The 23,593-nt window shown below is 55.9% G+C and overlaps 1 protein-coding gene across 9 annotated transcripts in view; it reads left to right on the forward strand.

Annotated features, from left to right (window-relative positions):
* The window catches only part of GRID2IP (Grid2 interacting protein), a 30,070-nt gene extending 8,063 nt beyond the window's left edge, over positions 1 to 22,007 (forward strand). For 2 of the 9 annotated variants that reach the window (XM_040647877.2, XM_040647879.2), the window contains 19 exons: positions 4,423 to 4,677; positions 5,996 to 6,081; positions 6,297 to 6,366; positions 7,180 to 7,274; positions 8,464 to 8,647; positions 10,516 to 10,670; positions 12,271 to 12,372; positions 13,160 to 13,257; positions 13,681 to 14,217; positions 14,325 to 14,738; positions 15,547 to 15,634; positions 16,513 to 16,590; positions 17,203 to 17,399; positions 17,788 to 17,943; positions 18,732 to 18,818; positions 18,980 to 19,109; positions 19,764 to 19,882; positions 20,039 to 20,203; positions 20,390 to 22,007. In XM_040647877.2, the coding sequence (XP_040503811.1) occupies positions 4,423 to 4,677; positions 5,996 to 6,081; positions 6,297 to 6,366; positions 7,180 to 7,274; positions 8,464 to 8,647; positions 10,516 to 10,670; positions 12,271 to 12,372; positions 13,160 to 13,257; positions 13,681 to 14,217; positions 14,325 to 14,738; positions 15,547 to 15,634; positions 16,513 to 16,590; positions 17,203 to 17,399; positions 17,788 to 17,943; positions 18,732 to 18,818; positions 18,980 to 19,109; positions 19,764 to 19,882; positions 20,039 to 20,203; positions 20,390 to 20,461 (3,088 nt within the window). In that variant the 3' untranslated portion in view covers positions 20,462 to 22,007. Of the gene's footprint in view, positions 1 to 1,432; positions 1,780 to 4,422; positions 4,678 to 5,995; positions 6,082 to 6,296; positions 6,367 to 7,179; positions 7,275 to 8,463; positions 8,648 to 10,515; positions 10,671 to 12,270; positions 12,373 to 13,156; positions 13,258 to 13,680; positions 14,218 to 14,324; positions 14,739 to 15,546; positions 15,635 to 16,500; positions 16,591 to 17,202; positions 17,400 to 17,787; positions 17,944 to 18,731; positions 18,819 to 18,979; positions 19,110 to 19,763; positions 19,883 to 20,038; positions 20,204 to 20,389 lie in introns of those variants that run through there. The other 7 variants (XM_025155228.3, XM_040647878.2, XM_040647876.2 and 4 more) reach the window with 7 other exon arrangements.
* The last annotated feature ends 1,586 nt before the right edge of the window (positions 22,008 to 23,593 follow it).

Consider the following 23,593-nt stretch of genomic DNA (forward strand, 5'->3'; position numbering starts at 1 on the left):
ATGCGGGGCAGAACTGCCACAGAGTTGGGCAGCAGGAGGTGATGGAAGGAGAGGAGGTGGCTCTCAGCTTCTTCTGTTTTAATAAATCTCTAATGTGATAGCTGGACACGTGTCCTATGGCCCAAACAGGAGGCAGGGAGAAGATGTGCCACCAGTGGGGCACCAGTTGGGAGTGGAGTTCTGTTGGTTGCAGTCAGGTCTAAAAGGGCCAAAGGGCCGTGGAGCAAAATCTCCTGTTAAGGGACTAATTTGGTTTGACGAATGAAGCTACTGCTGTAAAGCATTGCCTGCATTCACACCAACACCGACGTGCAACTTCAGGTTTGTAAAGCAGCTCTGTGGCCTGAGGTGTGGTTGGGATCTTAAACAGATCACAGGGAATGGTTTGTGCTGGTGTTCCTATGCTGAAGTACCCAGCAGTCATCAGCAGCGCCCGGGGTGGGACCCGGCTGGGAGGGGCTGTGTGGCTCTGTGGTGGGGAAGGGCCCCATTCCCTCTAATGAGCTCTGCGGGCACATCTGTGGAACATCTGCGGCCCAATGAGCGATTATTGACTGTTGGCTGCGGGGCCGGGGAGACAGCCCTGTGTGCACAGAAAATCCATGGTGGGAATGCACCGCTCCGTGCTCGGGGGCGGCCATCCCCCAACTCTGAGTGTGCTGCAGGGTGCGGGGTGACCTGTCCTGGTGTCACAGCACTGAGCACTGTGGAGGTACTGGGGGAGAGATGTGGGCAGGGAGAAGTAGGTGAGCTCTGAGATCTGTGCGGTGCCGTAACTCCTGTTGGATGGGTGAAGTTTTCTGTCTCAGAACCATGTGACACTGGGCACTGCAGCTTGCTCTCGGGGCAGGGGTGTTTTCTGTATGGCACAGTTTGGACATAATCCCAATGTTGCTCGGTGTTTTCATCCACCCTGGGATATGCTTTCTGCACGAGGGATGCAATCAAGGTCTGCTCTTTGATAGCTGTTTTGAGGCAAAGCCATACATTTTTCATTTTTTCTCCTTTGCTGCCTGGAGATTCTCTTGTTTCTGCAGCTCCAAAAGCCTCACATCCTCTGTATCAAACGCTGTGTTTAAAGACGGTGGCATTTAAAATAGAGGGTTTTATCTCCTATCCTTGCTGCCAAGCGTGGCTGTCGCACCCCAGGGGAAAGCGGTGCTCCATGGTGCTCTACATCTGCAGGAGAGCTGAGGTTCGGGTCCTGCTGCTGCTGCTGGGCCCCGTGGCTGCAGGGATGGATCCAATGGGTGCGGTGTGCGAGCAGCACTGAACCCGCGCAATCGCTGCTTTCCTTTAAGGTTTCTCACCCATTACAGCGGCATGTAATTTAAACAGAAGCACTTTAGAAGTCAACTAATTAGCACCAGCGAGGCATCCCTCCGGAGTTCGGCACGGAGCCGTGCCCTCCTTTCTGCGCAGCGTCCTTCCCAGAGAGATCCAGCTGGAAATCACACAGACCGCAGGGTTAGGGAAAGCAAAAAGGCTTCGGAGCCGAGTTTTGGGGCAGCGTTGGCACTGGGGAGGAGGCAGAGTGAAACCAGCGTTGGGCACAGCGTGGGGCGAGGAGGAGGCACAGGGCTGTGCCCATCTGTCCACTCTCTGTGTGCACGGCGGGTGCCAGGGCAGTGCCCGCTGGCACCGTGCAGGGCTGGAGCCGGCGTCGTGGGCGTGAGCCGGGGCTGAGCCTCAGCTGCATGCGGAGCTGAAGCGTCTCCTTTTGTTCCCGCTGCACCTTGGACAAATGGGGAAGGACCGGAGCTTCTCTCGGCATTTTCGGTATGTCTGCACTCCGTGCTGTGCTGAGGGTGGGTGCGCCATGCAGGGCTTGTGCTCCTGTGGTGCCCCCATGGTGCACGGCCACGCGAGGGGACCCCGCTGCCAGGGGAGCGAGGAGATGGGGAACATGGGGTGAAGCTCAAAGGAACACTGGGGCTGGGGGCTGGGAAGTGCGCATCGGTGTCTGCTTTGACTCTGTGCATGCAGCACACAGATGGGTTGGGGTGCTTTGTGGTGCCAAGCTTGTGGCTGGTGCTGTAACCGGACAGTGCCTGTGGTGAGGGCACGGAGCTGTGCGTGCTGCATAGCATGGCACAGGGCTCAGCACCCACCACAGCTCCTGGGAGGCACTGCCTGGGTCGTGGGGTGGGTGCCAGGCTGTGGGGCAGGAGGGAGTCCCTCACAGGTGCAGTGGGAATATCCATTAGGAAATAAGCTGCACATGAGCTCTCTGTAGGTTTTGAAGAATGAGACGGACAAAGGCTGAGCTGTGCCAAGCACGCTGTGCCCAAGTGAGCATCGGAGCAGCTGGGGACAGGCAGGGCAGGCTCTGTCGGCCGCGTTTCCTGGCCCTGAGGGAGCACATGGCCCTTGGGGACATCTCCTGGCCTGGAAAATGCCCTCAATTTGTATTGATTCAGACTTAGTTCTGATGAAGGTGTCCTGGTATGGGAGAGAAGGGCTGGCAGTGCTCTGCAGGGCTGGGTGCTGGCAGAGTCACCGTGCCCAGGGCTGGGGACACCTCAGCCACCTGCACTCCAACAGGGAATGTGGACAGTGCTGACACAGAGCACGGGGGGAAGAGGAGAGGGAGGAAGGCAGGAGGTCAGTGCTGATGTCGCATCAACCAACATCACCCATGTGCTGCCTGCATGGTGGGTCACTTGTTAAGGACAGATCTGAGTGCTCACCACATTGCATGCCATTGAAGCTCTAAAACACCTCCCTGCAGGGCTCAGAGCAGTGCTGTGCCCGTCCCAAGGATGCTCTGCAGAGGGTTTTGGAAGAGGAAAATCTTTTGTGCGCTTTAATAGGATTATTATTACTATCATTAAGCTCCTCTTCCTGCTAGCACCAAGTTTCACTGCTAGCACTGAGTCAGTCCATAAAAAAAGGTGTCTCTGGGCCTGCTTTGAGCTTGAAGTTCATTGTTGCTCCGCTCTCCTTTCTACCAGCCCACAGGCAAAGGAACCACCCCGGCAAAGTGGGGCAGCCCTGCGGGAAGCAGTGGGACCGATCTCATTTGCCCAGCTGAAATGAGAGCAGAGCAGCTCTGCCCTTGGGAGGGGAGTGGGGCTCAGGCCGGCCCCAGCCACTGCCACCTGCCTGCAGCTGGGGAGCTGCTTATTAGCAGCATTGCGCTCATTTCTCACTGCATTTCTCATTGTTGCCTCGTCACAAATTGGCTGTGAATCGCGCCGGTGTGTTCACTGATTTTAAATTATCACCTGACATTACGTGTGAACATCTGTCGTCCTCGGTACCAGGTGAGCTCTGCCTGCTCCGGCCCAGCAGGAGGGCATGGGCTGTGCCATTGGGCTCAGCCTTTCCCTGGGAGCAAATAGTCATGTCCTGGTCTCAGAGGTTCGGGATCTGCACTCCTCCTCCATCTCCATCCCGGCTTTCAGATTCCTTTGGAGATGATGCTGCAGGGTTGAGGACCCCCCAGCATCCCCAGCCCCGATCCCTTCAGATGCTGCCTGCATCCTGCTGTGGGTCAATGCCACCGCATAAGATGCAGTCTCGAGGTGCAGGGCACTGACAGCACATCCCTGCTTCGTGCTAACATAGAGAGCATGTTCACGGGATGAGGTGCATGCAGTAAAGAGCGGTGCCAGCAGTGCTGTGTACGGAGCGGGCACAGCTGTGGCAGTGAGATGCAGTTTGGGTGCAATGATGGGAGTTGCTATAGAAACATCAGGAGATAACAGCTCCTCCAGAAGCCCCTAAATGTGCAAATGAAAAAGGTGGGAAGAGATGAGCAAGGTGTCAGTGTTTCATGGTTGTGATGGGAAAAGGAAAAAAGAGAGGAAGGAAAAGCATCTCCATCCTTTGCAGCGTGGGAGGTGTGCGACACCCCAGACAAGTGCTGTGGGGATGGGCAGGGCAGACATGGGCAGGGAGGGCCATATGGGGACACTGAGCACCTCGCTGGGGTCCTGCAGTGCGTGTGGGTCTGCCAGGGTCCTTGGGAGCAACCTGTAGCAGGGATAAAGGCAGAGAGAGATCTTCTCCATAGAGCTGGCTGCTGGGCCATAGTTGAGTGAAAAACAACTCATGCAAGGCTTCAGCTGCACCTTGCCATTGGCCCACCAGGACCAGCAGTTGATGAGGTCTGGGATGGGGCATCAAGGAGGAATGGAGCTGTTGCGATTGGTCTCTGCATAACACTGTGCTGCAGAGGGCTCTGACCTCCTCACCCTATGGAGCTGTGCATGGGACAGGGCAGGAAATGCAGCCAGCATCTATGGTGTCCCCATGTCCCTGGCATCCTGTGTTCCTGGTGCTCACAGGCAGTGCTGAGGCCGAGGGCACACAAGGAACTGGAGTTCTCCCTTTTCCAGGTACTGCTGGATGCAGAACTCTGTGCCGTGCCCCCCTCAGTCCCATCCTCACTCTCTGCTCTCCTTGCCCCTTTTCCAGGATTTTCATCCCCAAGAAACACCGGCAGCGCTTCGATGAGGTGGTGTCACAGAGCCTGATCAGCAAGCTGTGTCGCTCCAAGAGTGAGCAGCACAGCAACCGCCTGCGGCGCAGCCGGAGCGAGGACCACCAGGAGCGGCTGCTCGTGTCCACCCGCGCCAGCTCTGTGCCCCGCAGCCACGAGGAGCTCAGCAAGAGCCTGCGGAAAACCACCTCGCTCATCACCAGCAATGTGGCCTCAGGGGCTGCCCGCAGGTAATACGGCTCCTGGGTGCTGCCCAGGAGGGTTTGGTGTGGATGGCAGCGTGGGGGAGACGCTGGGAATGGGGATGTCTTCTGTGCACAGGATGGGTGAAATCCTCCTGGGATGAGGCTGAGCATAGACCCTTCCTGCTTGAAGGGTGGGCAAGTTTGCACCCCATGTCCCAGCTCTAGGTCACCTTTTCTGTCCTCTTGCTGTTGCAAAGCTGTGTGTGGAGGTGAGCTGGTACTCAGAGGCTTGAGGGGATGGGGGCACGCTGGGCGGGTTGCAGGATGCTTGGCCACTCGGATGGCATGCAGCGCCAAGCACACAGCAGGCTGCGCATGTCCCCCTGCCCTGCCCCAGCGGTGTCTGGGTGCCAGGCAGCAGCAGCAGGAGGCAGGCAGGACACGGCTGTGCAGGGGATTAACCCACTTCCCGCTGCCCAGATGGCCAGACCCCTGCAGCTCATAGCTCGGAGCTGCCCCGCTGCACTGGCGCTGACTGCCGCTGTGCTCCCAGCCCCATCTCACAGACAAGCAGAGCTGCACGGGCTCTGTTGGGGGGTGGGGACTGCTCCTGGGGAAGCCCTGTGCCACTGTGGTTGCTCCGAGTCATTCCCCTGCCTCCATCTGTTCCCTCAGGGTGTTCGGCCACAGCACACCTCCCCAGGAGGAAAATTTGTTGCTGTGACTTTTCCAAAATTCAATTCCAACACATCTCTCCCTGCCAGCGTAGAACTGCCCCTATAGTGGTTTCCTGGCTCTGGATGGTCTCAGTGCTGTCACCTTCCCAGGAAGTTCTCAGCAGGAGGATTTCTTGATGCCCTTTCCAACATTTCCTCACTGAATTTCACTTCTTTCTCATCACTCTTTGGGCTCTTAGCCCCCCCCCGTCTCTCTTACTCTATGTAATGTATATTTTAAAGTGAAGCCCGTGATTTGGAGCCCTGGGCTGTGTTTTTATGAATGCAGTAATTAATAGAGTATCAATCAATGCTCACAGGCTCTGTTCCTCCAGCTCCCATCTGCAGCGTCCCCACCTGCCCTGTTCTGCAGCCCTCATGTTAATGCACATTCAGCTTTAGCTTGCAAAAGCCGTAACTGGATCTAAAGGTCCCAGCAGAGACCCTGTCTGCTCGGTGGCCACAGTGGCAGCACGCTGTCCTCATCCCAGGGGTCAGCACGGGGTGTCCCCTTTGGAAGGCACCAAAGGGACACAGTGAGCAGCGCAGGAGGTACCCAGGCGGAGGGGCTCCGTTGGGAGTGGGGAAGGAAACAAGAACCCAACATTTGTCGTGTTCTGACATCACATTTGATTTTCTACCTGCAGGACGGTGCGAGTTTATAAAGGCAACAAAAGCTTTGGCTTCACGCTGCGTGGACATGCACCAGTGTGGATCGAGTCTGTTCTGCCAGGTAAGAATCCTGCTGGCCACCAGGCTCGGACCAACCCAGCCATCTATGGCCTGAAACAGAAGTGCTAAGTGTTTGTAGCTCGCTAGAAAATAGCAAAGGAGCTTTACAAAAGGCTGCAGGATCCCTGCCCTGGGGCACAGTGGGCACAGAAGGGATGGGTCAGATCTCAGCCCAGGGGCAGCAACTACAGCCACACTCCTTCACTCTGCCTGCAGGGAGTCCGGCTGAGAACGCTGCGCTCAAACCTGGAGACCGAATCCTATTTCTCAATGGCCTGGACATGAGGTAAGTGGCTCCTAGGAGTGCACTGTGCTGGGGGTGGGGGTGGGGGTGTTCATCGCTCGCCCTCATACAATAGGAGCCAGAAATGGGCATCCTTCAGAGCTATCTGCTGTGGGATGTGAGGGATGTCACCCCATATAGACACCTCCTGTAATATTCTTTCATGAAAACTGAATACCAGAGGAGTATTTCAGCCCAGCCTTGCTTGTCCTCTTACATAACTAGTACAGTGGCAGTAGCCTGTATTTCACCAGCTTGGGCTTTCTGCAAAGAAAAGCAAGAGCAAAGGGTAAGGATGGGCTACATGATAAGAGAGAGTGATGAATATTTAAAGGTTAAACATCCGATGCTGCTGCTGGCAATGCTCAGACTCTCACATTTCAGCTGATCCAGCAAACTGTTGGCTGATGCAGCAGCCCCAGAACAGAGCATACCCACCCAGAGGCTGTTCTCTGAGCCCACATTGAAACAGCAGTGCCCTGGGTCAACCCGTGCCTTTCCCAGGGATGTATTTCCCATCCATTTTGCATCTTTGCATCCTCTCCATGCAGAGTTAGGACAAGCAGAGTCCCCCAGCGCTATGGCCTAAATGTGAAGCTCACCTGCTGGGGCTGTGGGTGCATACCCTGCACCCATGCTCACTGTGGATGCACACTGCATGCCCATTGCCCACTCTGGGTGCACACCCTGTGCCCATTGCTCACTGCAGGTGCGGTGATGCAAGAACAGAGCCATGGAGCTGCAGCCGGAGCACAGTAGGGGCTGTCTGTCTGCAGGGAATGGGGTGGCCCTGACCCAGCTCTCTGTGCCCTGCAGGAACTGCTCTCATGACAAGGTGGTATCGATGCTGCAGGGCAGCGGGGCGATGCCCACCTTGGTGGTGGAAGAGGGCATCGTCAACTTCTCCAGTGGTAAGTGTGCTGTAGAGGGGGTGCCCCGAGGGGAAGGAACTCCAAATTCAGGAGTTCCTAAACTCCCTGTGCCCAGGGTGGAGCTGCTAACACCCGTGGGCTGAGGGCACTGAAGGCACTGGATGCTGCTCCCCACTACCTGCAGGGCTGCTCCTCAGCTTTCTGCGGTGAGGCTGAATCCTGGGCTTGGCCGCTGCCCAGCAGCTCATTGCACTGTGTGATCGTCCTTGACAGCCCTTTCCAGTGTCCTTCACATGCAGTCTGTGCTGTGTACTTGACTGGAGTAATCCAACCCTGTGCATCCATAGTCGCTGTGCAGCTATCACGGCTGTGTGTGGATTGTGCTGTGCAGAACTGCTGACATGAATAATTCAGCTCACTGCTGGGAGCGGGCGGTGCGTTGTGTCAGTGATTGCAGCGAGGTGCAGGAATGTGTCCTGCAGAACTCACAGCGCTGCGTTCCCAGCGCAGGGAGAGGAGCAGTGAGTTATTGTGGTGCTGTTGTGTGATGCATAGGGTTGGGAACTGGTGACTGGATTGTCCCTCTGGAGGGGTGAGGGCTCCCCTGAGCCTCACATTGGCAGCCCTGTGCTACCCACTCATTTGCATGTGTCCTAGAAACAAAAGCAGGAGCCTCAATGCTCATCAGCGCATAGCAGTGGCACTCAAAGCCCCATCAAAGAACTCAAGGCAGGGTGGCACAGTGAGCAGCCCTGTGTCAGTACCACTCCTGTCATCAAGCTGCTTCCCAGAGACCAAAATCTGTCTTTTTTTCTTTTTTCCTGGGGTAACCACCCCTGCACCAGAACACCATGATTTGTGTTTCAGTGGAGCTGAGGTGCCTGTGCTCTGAGCTCTCCCACATCAGTGGGATCTTAGCTGGAGAACAAAGGTTCAGCAGGTGTGAGCAGTCTGGGCTTCAGGCAGGGGCTGGGGACACAGGTATTGGCCTGAGAGACCCCAGCAAGGCCAAGCAGACCCCCATGCCATGCTCACAGGGAGCTCAGTGCAGGCAGGGCGGCACAGGACCCCATATGCAGGTCATGGCTCTGCTCCCCGCTTGGTTTTCAGGCTCCCGGGGGCACACAGCATCCCCAGTGTCCTCCTGCCCTGTCCAGAGGATGGGCTATGACCTCAGCCAACCCCTCTGCCTGTTGAATTCTCTTTTCTCTCTGCCTGCGCCTTGCAGACTCTGACTCTGCCGACTCCCCGACCAGCTCCTCTGCGCTCACCTCCCTGCAGTGGGTGGCAGAGATCCTCCCCTCTAGCATCAAGATTCAAGGGAGGACCTTCAACCAGCAGCTGGAGCACCTGCTTACCCCACCCGAGCGCTATACCATCTGCAAAGCGCTGGAGAGCTTCTTCCAACATCGGTAACTTCTTAGCAGTGCTGTTTCCTTAGCGCTGGTAGTGATGGCTGTGGCAGGGACAGTCCTGCAGCAGCACAGCCCTCAGCCCGCAGGCTCAGAGCTGGGCTCTGCTGTCTGCTCTCTCCGGCTGTGCATTTTTCTCAGGGTAGGAGCTGAGCAGGAGCCCATCTCTCACCAGGTGTCCTGCCCGCGGACAGGGCAGCACGGTCACCTCCTGTCCCCCTGCCATACGGTGACCTCATCCCCTGCAGCACAGGCTCTCTTGCTGCCTGGCTGTCCCCATGATGGCCGCAGGTTCTGTTCCACCTCTCTGATCTCACCGGGCTCCATTCCCAACTCCTTGCTCTTCTCAGCATTTCTCGGCAGCAGAACAGCTGCAGAGCCCTCATCCCACAGCTGCACACATCGTGCCCTGCTGAAACCCAGCCTCAGGATGCGCCATAGCAACCTTGCTCTCTGTCCTTCGTCTTCAGCCTTCCAGCAGGGACATACCACCTCTCAGGGCACTGGAAGATATTCACTGCGCCTTCCCACAGCTGCTCAGCACCTGCTCTGGGGATACGCTGCTCAGAGCCAGGCAGGTCCTGATGCTTTCATGCAGCACTTTGTTTCTGTACAGACAGATAAGGATCTCAATCCTGTTTTTCAATGAAACGCAACAAACCCCTCTGTATTTAGGTCACTGGAAGTGATAAGCTCCCAAAGAGCATTGCTGGGGCTGCACCAACCTAATGTGACCAGAGTCGCACCCAGAGCTGCAGGTGCTGAGTTGAGCTGCTGGAATCCCCCATCACCAGCTGAATGAACCCACTGGGGACCAGCAGTCAGCACACTGCTGTGATAAAGCAGAAATCATTGCTTAGAGCCCCCCTGAGACTGCACTGCTCCTGCAGCATTCCCCTCTGCATGGCGGCAGCCTCTGGCACCTGCAGATGGGAAATAAGACCCAGCCCAGGGGGTTCTGTGTTTGAAAGCACCCGGATGGGAACCTGAGCACTCAGAACTAATTGCTCAGCTCCCCTTCACCAAATCACCTCACCTGTAGCTGCCCCAGTCCATCACCTAACGGTGTGCCTGCCCCAGCTGTGACCCGTACCTACCCTGGTAAGGGCAGATGAAATCCCCAACATGACATTTCTGCTGCTTGCAAATAACAGCACTGCCCAGCAGTGAGCACAGAAGGGAGTCAGGATGGTTGTTCCTTGTCTGGTACTACAGAAAAGGCAAAACCACTGCTTTCTGCCTGAGTTTCTCAGTGGAAAGGCATCCCGACCTTAGCTGTGACCCAGCCTTGCTCAGCTGAGACCCCACATTTAGAGACCAGTCCCTCTTTCCCCGGGTGTTTCACCCTCCTCACCACATCGGGCACTCAGCCCCATCATCCCGAGCAGCCCCTGCACCACCTTCACCCCACACAGCATAGGACAGAGCCCTCATCCCAGCTGCTCACTGCTGCCCAAACCTCAGGCCTTACCAGAGCACCTCTATGTCCTGGTGCTCATCCACCTACCCATCCATCCATCCACTCATCCAGCCAGCCATCCATCCACCCAACCCATGCATGCTGCCCCATACACACTCCCACAGCCTCCCACAGCAGGCTTAATGGTTTGGCTGCCAGGTGCCGCCAGACCCTGCAGGTTGCTGTCCCTATCAGCCCCACTTGCACGTCCCCACTCCCCCACATCTCTCCCACCAGGATCTGTCCCTTGCCCACAACTCTGCTTGTAGATGACCTGGGGTGTTTGCACCAGTGATGAGGCAACCCCAGCAGCTGAGCTGCAGGCAGATCGGGAGGTGCAAAGCTGTGTGCTGGGGCTGTGCAGCTCAGGATGCACTCACTGCCCAGCCCTCTCTCTCCCATTTTGCAGGAACATTGACACTCTTATTGTGGATGTGTACCCGGTGCTGGACACACCAGCCAAGCAAGTCATTTGGCAGTTTATCTACCAGCTGCTGACGTACGAAGAGCAGGAGCACTGCCAGCAAAAGATTGCCAGGTTTCTTGGTTACAAGTCCTTGGCAGGTGAGAGGAAAGCTCCAGCTCCAGCAGGGATGTGCCCAGGGAGTGCGCGCTGCCCAGTGCAGCCACTGCTGTGCTCCAGCTCCTGCTAATAACGAAGGTTTGCTCAGTGAATGTTGGGCTGAAGGTTGCTTCTTTTTCTTTGCTGTATAGCTTTGGAAGGGCAATTGCATTGAGAGCAAATGTGGCAGCGGTTCGGTTGCAGAGGTCATCTGGGAGCGAAGGGTGCCAGAAGCTCTCAGGCTGTTAGGAAGCTCCAAAAGGAATTGGTGCTCGAAGGGCAGCGTTCAGATAACAGGCGAATGAGCAGTGATGGCAGAGGGGTCTGTGGGATTCCCGCAGCCATGCACAGCACCTGCACTGAGCACTCAGGATGAAGTCTCGCCCCAGTAGTGCTGGCTTGGAGCAGCCATGTGCTGCTGTCACCATCCCTTATTGCTGCAGCAGCACACAGCTGTGCCTCGGTGGGATTATGGGCTTTGCACTCAGACAGCGGAAAGGGGAGGGCAAATTCAGGCTGAAACGTTTTAATCTTTGGATCTGAGCTTCTTAATTGCTTCCAAATTCTTCTACTGTAGGGCATTAGTGTTTTGTTGATATGTTTATTTTAGACTCAGTGACAGTAAAATGGCACGAAAGAGGTGTTGTGTGGAGAGAGGCTTTGGGGAGAACGTCGTTGTTTTAGCACAGTCTTTCCCCTCACAGTGGGGAACAGCAGAGAAGTCCTGCTGCAAATACCCCTGCAGTGCACAGACAGCCAATGGGTATTTGCTCACCCAGTTCGCACTCTCAGTTACCGCTGCTTTGGTGTGTGCAGAATCGTGCCCCAGTGTACCTAACTGCTGTATGTTCCCAAGAACATAGACCCTAAAAATGGAGCTTATAAACTTCCGAAGGTCTCAGGGGGAAGTCGATGTGTGTGCAGCTGGCAGCTGTGTGCCAGGAGTGCCAGTGTGTGTCCCCAGCCCTGGCAGAGGGGATGGCACTGAGTCCCCCAGGACCCGTCCCCCTCTGCAGGCTGCTCCCTGGCTCCCACCCCGGCTGCAAGGGGCAGTCTGTGAGTGCTGCTTGTTGTTCTGGTTCATGATGTGTGTCCATACATGGGAGCATGCCCAGAGATCCATGATTTTGGGGTGATTCTCCCTCCAGGCTTCTTCCAAACTCAGTGGCAATCTCTGATGTCTGTGTATTGGTCTGTCTGCACACCAGTCTGTGGGACACCTGTCATACTGATACTCCACTATCCCCGTCCTGCTGTGGGTCTGAGCCTCTGAGCCGTTACACCACCAGAATGGTTCTCCCAGGCAGTGTTTCAGCACTGCTCCCACTGCCCTGTGTCCCTTGAGGGCAGGTGGTTATTGCTGCACCCTTCTTGACTAGCTGGACATGGCTCCTGGGAAAAGGAGCAATTGCAATTCTCCACTCCATGCATCTGCATTTGCAACCCACTCTGCTTCCTGGCAGCAGCTTGAGGATGGGGGAAGCCGTGAGCACAGCTGTTGCAGAAGGGCTGGGGGCAGCCCTGGTACAAGGAGTGGGACACGGGGGCAGGGGGGAGTTCAGTGGGTCTGTGCATGTCTCAGCACTGTGTTTTCTGCTGCAGCTGAGCCCGAGGCAGAGGAGCGCTACCGCAGCTCAGTGCGAGGGGCATCCTTGTGCCGGAGCAGCCTCCGGGCCAACCGCCCCGAGGAAGGGGGGGCTGCAGGTGGGTGCTGTGGGGCTGGGGTCTTGCAGGCTGCACACAGGTGCTCTGACCCATGCTGACATCCTGACCTGGGCACGGCTGGTGGGAGGGGATGGAGGCCAGCATGGAGCCTTTGGAAATCCGTATTTCTGAAAGAGTTAAGCAGTTCTAGTAAGAAGCCTCTTGGGCTGATCCTGAACATTGTTTCCAGTCCCTTCTATTGCTCAGAAGCGAATTGCAAGGGTAAGCAGTCCATGGGGTTTGCAGTAACCGAAATCATTCCTCCCCTTCAGGGATGCACATCTCCCCAGTGCTGCTGGTTCCCCCCTCTGGGAGCATAGGCTGCAGCTCCCTGTGAGCTGCGTCAGACAGCACCGAGTTCATAGGGAGAACAGCATCTGCGAAACCACTGTGAGGAAAGCAGATCATAATGGCACTTTGTGACTATTGATGAAATCCATTCTGGGCTCAAACTGTCCCTCTTTTCAAAGGAAAATCCACTATCCCCCTTTGTCTGAAAGCTCTGTCCTCCTCTGGTTGTGCAAACTCCTAAGTGTGCACTGGGTAATGGCTCTTCCCTTTAGTATCACTGTCCAGCTGTGCAAGGAACATCTGCAACCACAGCACAACCACAGCACTGCTCAGGTGCTGAGGATTCGCAGGAAGCTTCCAAACCTACCAGTTGGGTGGTCAGAGAAATGCAAAATATTCTCATTTTATAGACTGAGCACATGGATGTTCATGGGTCAGGGCTGTGGGGGCATGCACAGGACGGGCTGCTGACAGGTCTGTCTCTGTTCCCCAGCAGGTCAAAGTGACACCGTGGAGGTCCCGGTTCGCCTGATCCCTGGAGAGAGGCAGGCTGGCGATGGCACATCCCTGCCAGAGACACCCAACCCCAAAATGGTGCGGCCACCACCTGCGGGCAGCACTGCCCTGGAGAGTGGGATCTCTGCTCTCACAGGGAGCATTACCAGATCCCATCCATGTAAACACAGGAAAGCAGACAGAAGGGAGAGCAGGAGGGATGTGTCAGCGTGGCAGCACTGCTGTCCATGCCTGGCAGCATCCCTGCACCGGGGCTCTTCTCTGGGCAATCAGCTTGAATAACGTGGGGTCTGTCGCAGCCCTGCGAGTGGGAGGCTGCTGAGTGAGGGAGCTCCAGGAAAGGCAAAAAAGCATCAGGTCTGGGTGGTGCAGTCCTCTGAAGAGTGAAAGATGGGGGTGGTTGAGTCCATGGTGGATGTCCTGTCCCTGGGACATCACAGGTCCTGAGTGTGTCACAAGCCAGGTCTCAATTCCAGCAGCTCTTTGCCCTTTTTCCCCCAGATGTCAGCTGTCTACGCAGAACTGGAGAACCGCCTGCTGGGCAGCTTTGCCAGCAAGGTGGGCAGTGCTGCCCTGCACCACGCATCGCCCCCAGCCCCCAACCCGGCACATGCTGCAGGTAGCACCCGATTTCCCTCAGCTCCAGAGAGAGGCAGACGTGGGGGGGTCTCCGGTGGCAGCAGGAACCGCCCGGCAGCGCCCTGTCCTGCAGGTGCCCGCAGATCGGGGGTGCCCGTCTCGTGGCCAAGCGACCCCCTGGCCGCCCAGCAGTGCTACTACCGCCTGCACAGCAGCCTGCAGTCCCCAAGCAGCACCGAGTCCAATCCCTATGTCAGCCTGGACAGCAGCCCGGCCCCGTCCCCCCAGCACCGGCCCTACCCGCTCAGCCCGCTGTCGCGGCGCAAGAAGCTCTTCACCTTCTCCAGGCCACCACGCAGCCGTGACACCGACCGCTTCCTGGACGCGCTCAGCGAGCAGCTGGGACACCGTGTCACCATTGTGGATGATTTCCTCACCCCCGAGAATGACTATGAGGAGGTGAGCGTGGTGCTGGGAATGTTCCATCAGCCTTTCCCCATGGGGGCTCGAAGCATCCCACCATGGCTGATGGGAACATCCTTCATCTGCTCCCCTCTTCCCTCCAGATGAGCTTCCACGATGACCAGGGCAGCTATGTCACCAATGACGTCAGCAGCAGCGAGTACATCAGCAGCAGTGATGAGGGCAGCTCCCTCACCTACTCCACGCTGTCGGATCACATCCCCCCACCTCCGCTCAGCCCCCCGCCGCCACCGCCCCCCCTGCAGTTCCATGACCCCCAACCTGTCCCTGCCAAGGCTGAGGCCCCCAAGGCCAGCACCTCTCCTGCTCCCAAGCCCCTGGTGGGCCACCTGCACCCTGTTCCACCTCCACCGCCGCCCCCGCCACCCCCACCTGTGCCCTGCGCTCCCCCCCTGCACCGGGGGCTGCTGCACCGCCGGAGCGAGACCAACCACATGAGTGTCAAGAGGCTGCGGTGGGAGCAGGTGGAAAACTCAGAGGGGACCATCTGGGGACAGGTACGGCCTGGGGGATGCAATGGGGTCACAGGTTTATCAGTGGGGAACTGCAAGTGTGGTTCACAGCATTGATGGGGAGAGCATGGGGTGCACATGGGGGCGAAGAAGAGGCAAGGACTGAGGCTCAGTACAGTAATCCTTTGGCACCATGGACTTGAGGCAATGAAGAGCTCTGGAGGTGGATTCGGGGCCCTGCAGGGAGATGTGGGCCTTGGGGGCTCAGCCTCCAGCCCTGGTGGGGCTCAGCTTTCACCCATGATGTAGGTTGGATGGCCGCTCCCAAACAGCCGGATGGGAGCTGTGGGATTGCCCTTCCATCCTGCATCCAAGCAGGCACGTTCCTCTGTTCTACACCATGGAGAATGAAATGTTTCTTCCCGTGACTTTTTGGATGCAAACAATTCCAGGCATCTCTGGAATTCTCACTATGTTCTTAGTGAAGCAGCCATGCCCCTGCAGAAGGCGGATGGCAGCACTGCTCTGTGGGGCTTCAGTGCAGGACAGCAGTAAAACAGACCCATGGTGCAAGGAGGCAGTGATGGATGGAAACGTGATCTCTCTTCTCTAAAGAGAATGAGTGATACCTGTGAAATGGGCTCAGCACTGAGTGTAGAAGAACCTCCATAGGCAGTGAATGACTCCCCAGCTTTCTGCAGGGCGTTGCTAGTGTTATAAGTGTCCCTTATAAGAACAGTGCCATCAGTGTGGGATTTCCTGGGGACACAGAGCTCCGGGTGGTGGTGGGGAGGGGGCACAGTGCCCACCTGTCTGCAGTGCAGGTTCCCACCTGCTCCTCGTCCTCCTGCAGCTCGGGGAGGACTCGGACTATGACAAGCTGAGCGACATGGTCAAATACCTTGACCTGGAGCTTCATTTCGGGACGCAGAAGCCAACCAGTAAGTGATGAAGCCCCTGGGCAGGTCCTGGGGTCAGCCCGAGAGGGGCACAGTGCTCCATGGTCACCAGCCATCGCCCGACTGCAGCACCTGGCAGACAGCACCATTCACACACAGGGTGCTGGAGCGCTGTCACTGCAGACTATTAAGATGAAGACGGTTTCACTGTCTCCCTTAATTCTCTTTGCTGCCCTTATCTGTTTTCCCTCTGCGTTTCCACCAGCCTGGGCAGCAGAGCTCCGCCGTGTGGTTCTGCTCCCCGCTCCCATGCTCAGTCAGCTCCACGCCGCGCTGTGTGCCAAAACTGCTCCTCATTGCCACCGCGGGCCTGGCTTCCAACCTGCAGCACACGTTGCACCCACCTGCAATGGGCTCTGTTTATTGCGGTCCGTGCACGCGTGTTGTCTGCATGCGGGACGCGCCGAATCGCAGCTCCCAAAGCTCAGCTCTCAAAAAGCTGTGAACGCATTTCTCTGCCCACAGAGGGCACCACGAGCAACACTTTTCTTCTGACATATGTAACGACATACAGCAATGGCAGCAGGCGCGGGGAGAGCCAACCTCACACGGGCAGGTTCCGATGGGATGGATGGTGGGAGTGGGATGCTATGTGACCCTTGCCAGGGGCTGTCATTTTGGGGATATTTCTGGGATTTTTCTGTGTGTTTCACCTCTCGTTTTACCTTTTTCAGCTCCGAGTCCTCCATTCAGGAGATCTTTGAATCGCAGAATTCAAGGATTCCCGGAGCCATTGCTGTGTGCCAAGCATCAGTCCTCCTATCTCATTCATGGTTTCACTGTTTTCAGCAGTTTTCTTCCCGCTGGAGGCAGCTGAGCCTGTCCTTACCCATGATTAAATCTCTCAGTTTCTCTTCCAGAGCCAACTTTCATGCCTGAAACATTTAAAAAGAAAGACGTGGTCGAAATTTTGTCCCACAAAAAGGCCTACAACACATGTAAGTAAACGTCGTGGTGAATGTACCCCCAAACAGGCCCAGAGATGGGACCGGGGATGTAGAGAGCTGGAAAGGTAAAAGGAGGGAGGCTACATGAGCACCATCCCATGAGCACCATCCCAGCAGAGCTCCCATGGTCTGAGCTGTCCTTGTCACCCAGCAGAAGGTCCTGCAGACCTGGGCTCAGCCTGGGCAGCGGGCGGAGGAAGGGAAGGACAGGACAGATGGGATGTGACTCATTGGCCTGGGAAGAGCTTGCAGGGCTGCGGGCAGGGCTCGGCACCACACCTCAGGTGCTTGCGGTGGGGCGGGGGCATGGTGGGGCCTGTGGGATCCCGGCTGTCCTGGTGTGGGGCCGAGCAGGGGCTCGGGGCATGGTGCCCTGCTGCGCTGGGGATGTGCATGCAAAGCAGCGCAACAGTGTGACTGGGGGCTGCAGGAGACAGTGATGCCCCAGGACTCCCTGCAGCCCCTGCAGTGCCTTGGGGAGTGGAAAGCTCTCCCTGCTCCGAGCACTGATCTGTGCCAACTTGGGTACATGACTAAGTCCACACCTCTCGGCCGTGCCAAACAGCCTGCCTGCCGTGCCACTGACTGCATCCCTCCCTGCAGCCATCCTGATCGCCCACCTGAAGCTCTCACACATGGAACTGCGCCAGATCCTCATGACAATGGAGACAGACCGCCTGGAGCCTTCCCACATCAAGCAGCTCCTGCTGTACGCCCCGGATGGGGAGGAGGTGCAGCGCTTCCAGAACTACAAGGAGAACCCTGGCAAGCTGAGCGAGCCTGACCAGTTCGTGCTGCAGGTGCCTGTGGGAGGGAGGTGCTCTGTGCAGCATCCGGGGGTCAAACCACTGAGTGCTGCAGGGAAGGAGAACAGGGCAGAAAGCATGCAGGGTTGTGATGCTTGGGACGTGGCTGGGGGCACCCACGACAGGGACTCCGTGAGTGGTGCCTGGGAGCTGGCAGCAGTGGATGTCCCATGGCCAAAACATGCCTCATTTTTTTGCTGCACCCTAAGGAGTGGTTTTGATCAGTAAGCTCTGGCTTACTTTCTGTTGAGCTGTGGGCATTGCCATAACACTCGCTTTCCTACAGCATGATGCTATTTTTAAGCACCGGGAAAAACTTCAATCTTCTAGGAGGGACTGTGGTTCAAGGACAGCAGTAATTTCCTCCCCCTTTTGCTCTCAGATGCTGTCAGTACCAGAGTACAAGATCCGACTGCGCAGCCTTCACTTTAAGACCACTCTGCAGGAGAAGACAGAGGAGATCAAAGCAAGCTATGAATGTATTTGCAAGGCCTCTCTGGAGCTGAAAAGCAGCAAGAAGTTGGCGAAGATCCTGGAGGTCAGAAGCAACCCTGCTGTGGGCAGCAGCCCATGGGGACCCCAGGGCCGGGGCCTGGCAGCTGTGCTTTGCCATGCTCAGATGAGCTCAATGAGCTGCCCCAGATGATGGTGAACTCCCTCAGCTTTGCTTTTAAAAAAGAGTCAGGTGGGGTGAATGAGGACACGGTGTGACAAAAGGCATTTCCAGATGAGAGATGAATCGCCATGGGGGGCTCCTGGCCAGTGACCCCCAGCACCTCATCTAAGTGCTGGGGAGGAGATGCTGGTTGCATGTTAACAAAGAGGAATCCAGAGCCCCAGGCTGAGCTCCAGGTGCTCTAAGGTCCCGGCTGAAGGTCCTGCAGTGCCTCAGTGCTGCAAAGCCACAGTGTGAAGAGTCAGAGCCTTAAGGAGGGGAACAGCTCTGCTTGATTTCTGCTTTCTCTTTAAAGATCCTCTTAAAGATTTACATATAACATCTGCAAAAGGTTTCTGGGAGGGGAAGCATTTGCTGGGCAGCAGGACAGTCCTTACCCTGCAGCCAGGGAGAGCTCAGCAGCCTGCAGAATTAGCTCTGGTCCTGCAAGGGATGCTGCTGAGAGATAAAAATCCCATTGTGCTGAAAGTGGCAAAGGCACTGATCCAGGCCAGGCCCAAGTGCTGCAGGGAGGGAAGGCGCTCTTGGACAGTGCTAAAGCTGCGTTTGTGGTACATCCTTCTGACCCAAAAGTGGGCACCGAAGGAGATGGGCACCAAAGGAGATGGGCACTGCCTGTGCTGCTCGGTCACTGTGGTTTCTCTTTGCAGTTTGTACTCGCCATGGGAAACTACCTGAACAACGGGCAGCCCAAGACCAGCAAAACGACAGGCTTCAAAATCAACTTCCTCACAGAGGTAAGGACACAGAGCTCACTTCTCCTCGCACAGGAGGCAGCAGTGCTGGCAGAATGCAGTGAGAGATAGGCAGCACAGAGGAGCCTCTGCAGCCAGAGCTGCTGGGTTCTTCCCAAACCCGCTCAACATAGGGCCTCCTTCCTTGCTTTGCTTTGCTGCAGCTGAACACAACCAAGACCGTTGATGGGAAATCCACCTTCCTGCACATCCTTGCCAAATCTCTCAGCCAACACTTCCCAGAGCTCTTGGGCTTTGCCAAGGATCTTCCCACAGTGCCGCTCGCTGCCAAAGGTAATGGAACACAAGCACACGTGGGAGCATCTACACAGCCTCATGGTTCATTGTGGGTGTAGGGGATAGGGTTTGGTGCATGGTTGGGTACAGGATTGGCCATGAGCTGCTCAACATTGGCACACGCCAGGAGGAATGGTGCTGAGTGAGAGAAGAAGGATGCAAAAGCACAAGTTTAGCATCAGGGAGGTCCCTGCTGACCCATGCTGATGACTGCTGGCTGCAGTGAGTGGTGTGCTGTGTATGCTGCAGGTCCAACCATGGGTACTACCTGGGCTGAGGACCACAGGGCTCAGTGAGCTGCCATAAGGAAGTCACAAAAATCTTAGGGTCACCCTCTGCATGATGGTATGTGGGATGGCTGCAGGCAACTGTGGGGGTCCTCCTGGCACCCCATCCAGTCCTGGGTGGTGAGCAAATTCCCTTGGGAATTGATGCTGCAGGGAATAAATAAAGATAACTCAGGCCCAGAGGTGTAGGATTTCCCTAGATGAAGGTCTGTCCATGCAGCTTTCCCAGCTGGATTTTGCATGTGGCCCTGCTGCTGTTTAAACTCCACGGACAGGGCGGGGCAGAAGGAGATGTGCAGTGCCTGTGTTGGCAGCAGGAGGCTGCCAGAGCTGTGGAACATTGCCCACTCCTCTTCTCCTGCAGTGAACCAGAGGACGCTGACAGCCGACCTGAAGGACCTTCACACCACGGTCAGTGACATCCAGATGGCCTGCCACAGCATGCCAGCCACTGCCGAGGACCGGTTCGCCATCGTGATGACCGTATCCTTCTGTAAAAGGGGCAAATCCCCAGCACAGCTTGCTGCCCTCCAGTAAAACCATTTAGTGGTCACTGTCCCTTGCCTGGTAGCCATTAGAAGTGGTGATGTCCATACCAGGCCCCAGTCTGGGTGTTTTCCTTTACGCTATCCCTCCCAGTCCTTCCTGGAGAGCGCGCAGCCCGCCATGCGCTCGCTGGACGACCTGCAGCACAGGGCCATGGAGGAGTTCAGCAAGGTGCTGTCCTTCTTTGGGGAAGACTCCAAAATGACAACTTCAGAAGCTTTCTTTGGCATTTTTGCAGAATTCATGAGCAAGTTTGAGGTGAGTTGTATTTCTCAAAGGCAGTCAGAAAAGGGTTTCCTTGCAGCAGTAGCAAACAGCAAGCAGCAAAACGGTCCTTTTTCCAACACCCAATGAGTTTGAGGCTGGTGCCCGAGGCAGGGGGGGACATTCTGCAGTGAGCTCCCCACCTCACCCAATTCTTTGCTATTTGCTCTCTCCCCACAGCGGGCGCTCACAGATGTGCAGGTTGGAGACAGCCAGCGCAGCCCCAGGATGACATCCCCCCTTGCCTGGTGACAACACAAGGTGCAACGATTCATTGCCAATGAAGTGCAATTTGTTCCCGTTTAGTTTGGTTGTAAATACGCTGCTGCCACCTGCTACCATTGAGCAGAACCGCAGGGGCCGGGGAGGCCTGGATGCTGAGCATGCACGCAGATGGCTGCAGAAGGAGACAGGGCTGAGGCACTGGTGCACGAAGGGAAACGCTGTGTTGGTTTGATGGCATCCTTCCTAGCATCCTTCATTTCCAGTGTATTGCAGAATCAAGGACTGCAGACTCATCTGGGTGAAACCCTGCTGCCCTGTGCTCCCATGGCACACACTCCTGGTACCAGTGGTCGCTGGAGCCCTGTCCTCGTCCCCATGGCCATGGTCTATGTGGCTGTGCAAGGTCCCAGCCTCTCATGCAGGATGCAGACCCAGTGTTCCCCTTGCAGGTGCAAAGCCCTGATGCCAGGTGCCCGAGCTGGAAGCACCAGGGACAGGGTACACTGTGCAGCAATGCTGGGGCAATGGGAAGAAACGAGACCTTGCAGAACCCCAATGGCACTAAATGGGGATCCAGACTGGTTCTGCCCAGCTGCTCGGGAGAGCAAGAAAAGCTCCATAGCCCTTCCTGGCCATCAGCTTTGCTTAAGGGTTTGTCAGTGACTGAGAGAGAAATCTTCCCAATAATCTAATATCATCAGCACTAGACTTATCTGAACGCACCAGGAGCCAGGAATCCCTGAGCATTTTGGTGCCTCCTTGGAAAGCACAAAATCTTTGCTAGCTTAAAAACTAGTGGGAGTCCTCTGGTGCCCTGGTTCTGCTCTGAGGGCAGCAGAGAGCAGCCAGAATGCACCCCATGCCCTCTGGAACTCGCTCACAGGGCTTGGGTCCCTTTGGCATACACAATGACTTGAGCAGTCCGTGCGGGCTGTACCGGGGGCCTGAGAAGCATGCACACCCATCCTGCAGCAGCGGCTGATTGTTATAATCAAGGCAATTCCCCCCGAGATGTCCCAGAACAAAGGGCTAGCAGCACCCTATGGTCCATGCATGTGCCTCCAGACCACGCAGCGCCCGCCAGCTTTGTGGCACAACGCACGTTACCATAGCGAGGCACTGCTCAGTGCACAGCACAGCCACTGCTGTGCACATCCGACCCACCTGAGCCCCCCACTCGCTGACGCCTAGGTGACTTTCCCCATGCCGATGCCAGAGCAAGAGCTCTTACTGTGCTCAAATACACAATTACCAACCGGTGCATTATTTATGGGAGACCTTATAACCATCAAATCTCCTGTTTTCAATATGTTTTTTAACCCCTCTCCCCACGTGTTTTCAGTTTATACAGCTGTAAGTGCCAGGCAGTTCCCAGCCTTGTGCTGTCAGAGCTCTTCTCTCCCCCAGTGATGGTGCGGTGCAATGCGCACTCATCTCCACTGTACGTTTTGGATGTTCTCACTGCATTCAGGTTTGTTTGTTTGTTTGTTTTTGTAAAAATGTATTAAAACATTCAAACCGCTGGAGGTTAATCTGCAACCGTCATTAAAAATGTGAAAATGCTGTACATAGATTTTGCTACACGTTGTAACTTTCCAGGATAGCTAGAGCCCCGGACCCCTTGGTATTTTTATGTGAATATTTTCAAAGACTCAGAACCCCTGAGATATGGTTATACCATTTGATAATGGGACTGTGTGTATTCACGGTTCAGTCTCTACCCAATGCCTATGTGCTGTTCCCAAAATAAAGCTGCTGCCTTCTGCCTCCTGGCTGCATGTATATCTCCGCTCTGTTAAAAACTGCTTTGTACAACAGCTGCAGATGAAGGTGAGAGGAATTCTGCACTTGGCACTTGTGTGGCTGCACACCTCAGTGTCAATCCCTTGACCTGCACTGGGGAGGTGCACCATCTGACCCTGCTGGTATGGGGAAAGTTACCAGAGTCATGTAGAAAAGAGTTATTTGTGAGCAGCATTCAAGCCAGTATGATGAATATCAGCAGCAAATTCTTAAAATAGTAGGGATTTTTTTCAGCAGCCTTCAGAAGAAAACAGCTGTGTGCGTGTGAGCTGGTGAATTGTTCCCTTCTGAGAAGGAATTCCTGGCTGCAGCTGAGGCGATGTCCTTGGGGTGATTTATCTCTCTTTATGCCACCAGCAGAGATAGGGGCTGGTCTGCTATCAGATTTCCTAGTTGCAGTTTAGCTTGTTTACAGCAGCCTGCTCCATGGCAGCTGCTCCCTGGGGGCTCTGCGCAGAGCTGGCACCAACCTGTGAGCAGAAGTCAATCGTGGACACACGCACATGCCATGCCCAGAACCTGGTGTTCCTTTAGCTGCCCTGCAAACCGCTGCAGACACTGTGTCCCACATGCAGGCATTGAGTCTGAGCCTCAGCAATGCTCGCCATGTGTTCACTGGTTTGTCCCTGATAACTCCCTGTGTTAAGTAATCCTTTCCCAGCCTCATGCAGTGTGTGGGAGCTCCCAGCCCTGCCCAGCCCTGCCCAGCCCATCCTCAGCACCACAGCCTTGGCCTTGGGTTGCCTTCTTGGGGAGCATGTCCTTGGGAAGGAGCCAGCTATGGGGCAGGCCTGAGGTGACCCCAGACTGCACTTCACAAGTGTGAATATCCAGGGGGTTTCATTCTTTCCTGCAAGAAATGAGGAGGAAATTAACAACAACAAAAGAGCAGCTTCAGCAAAGCCATGGTGAAGTCCTGGCTGCAGCTCCAGCTGGAAGACTGGGTGGGATAAACTAGCACCAGGCTGACCAGATAATCTCCAGAAGTCCCTTCCAACTCTGATGGTTCTGTGACATCTCCAAGCCATGCTGGAACACGTCTGAATGTTCCTCCTCTGTACCATGTTAGAAGTGCCGTAAGCTGTCATTTTTTTCCTGGGCTGTGAGAGCTGCCAAAGGGACAAACTGAAGTCTCAGCTACAGAGGGGAAGGGCTGGAAGTCAAAAAGTTGCACAGCTTGGAGGTAGCACAGTGCACCTGGGTGCCTGGGTTATGGCCCCTGGGGTTCTGCGTTGTTCTAACACAATTTAGGAAATCCTGGCATTTCCCATTCTAGCAGACCAAACAAAAGCACCTCCAGCCATCAGTGTGAGCTATGTGAATCTATATGATAAAAGACAGGTTTTCCTACTTTGC

This window comes from Gallus gallus, chromosome 14 (genome assembly GCF_016699485.2).
Source record: "Gallus gallus isolate bGalGal1 chromosome 14, bGalGal1.mat.broiler.GRCg7b, whole genome shotgun sequence".
Lineage (NCBI taxonomy): Eukaryota > Metazoa > Chordata > Aves > Galliformes > Phasianidae > Gallus > Gallus gallus.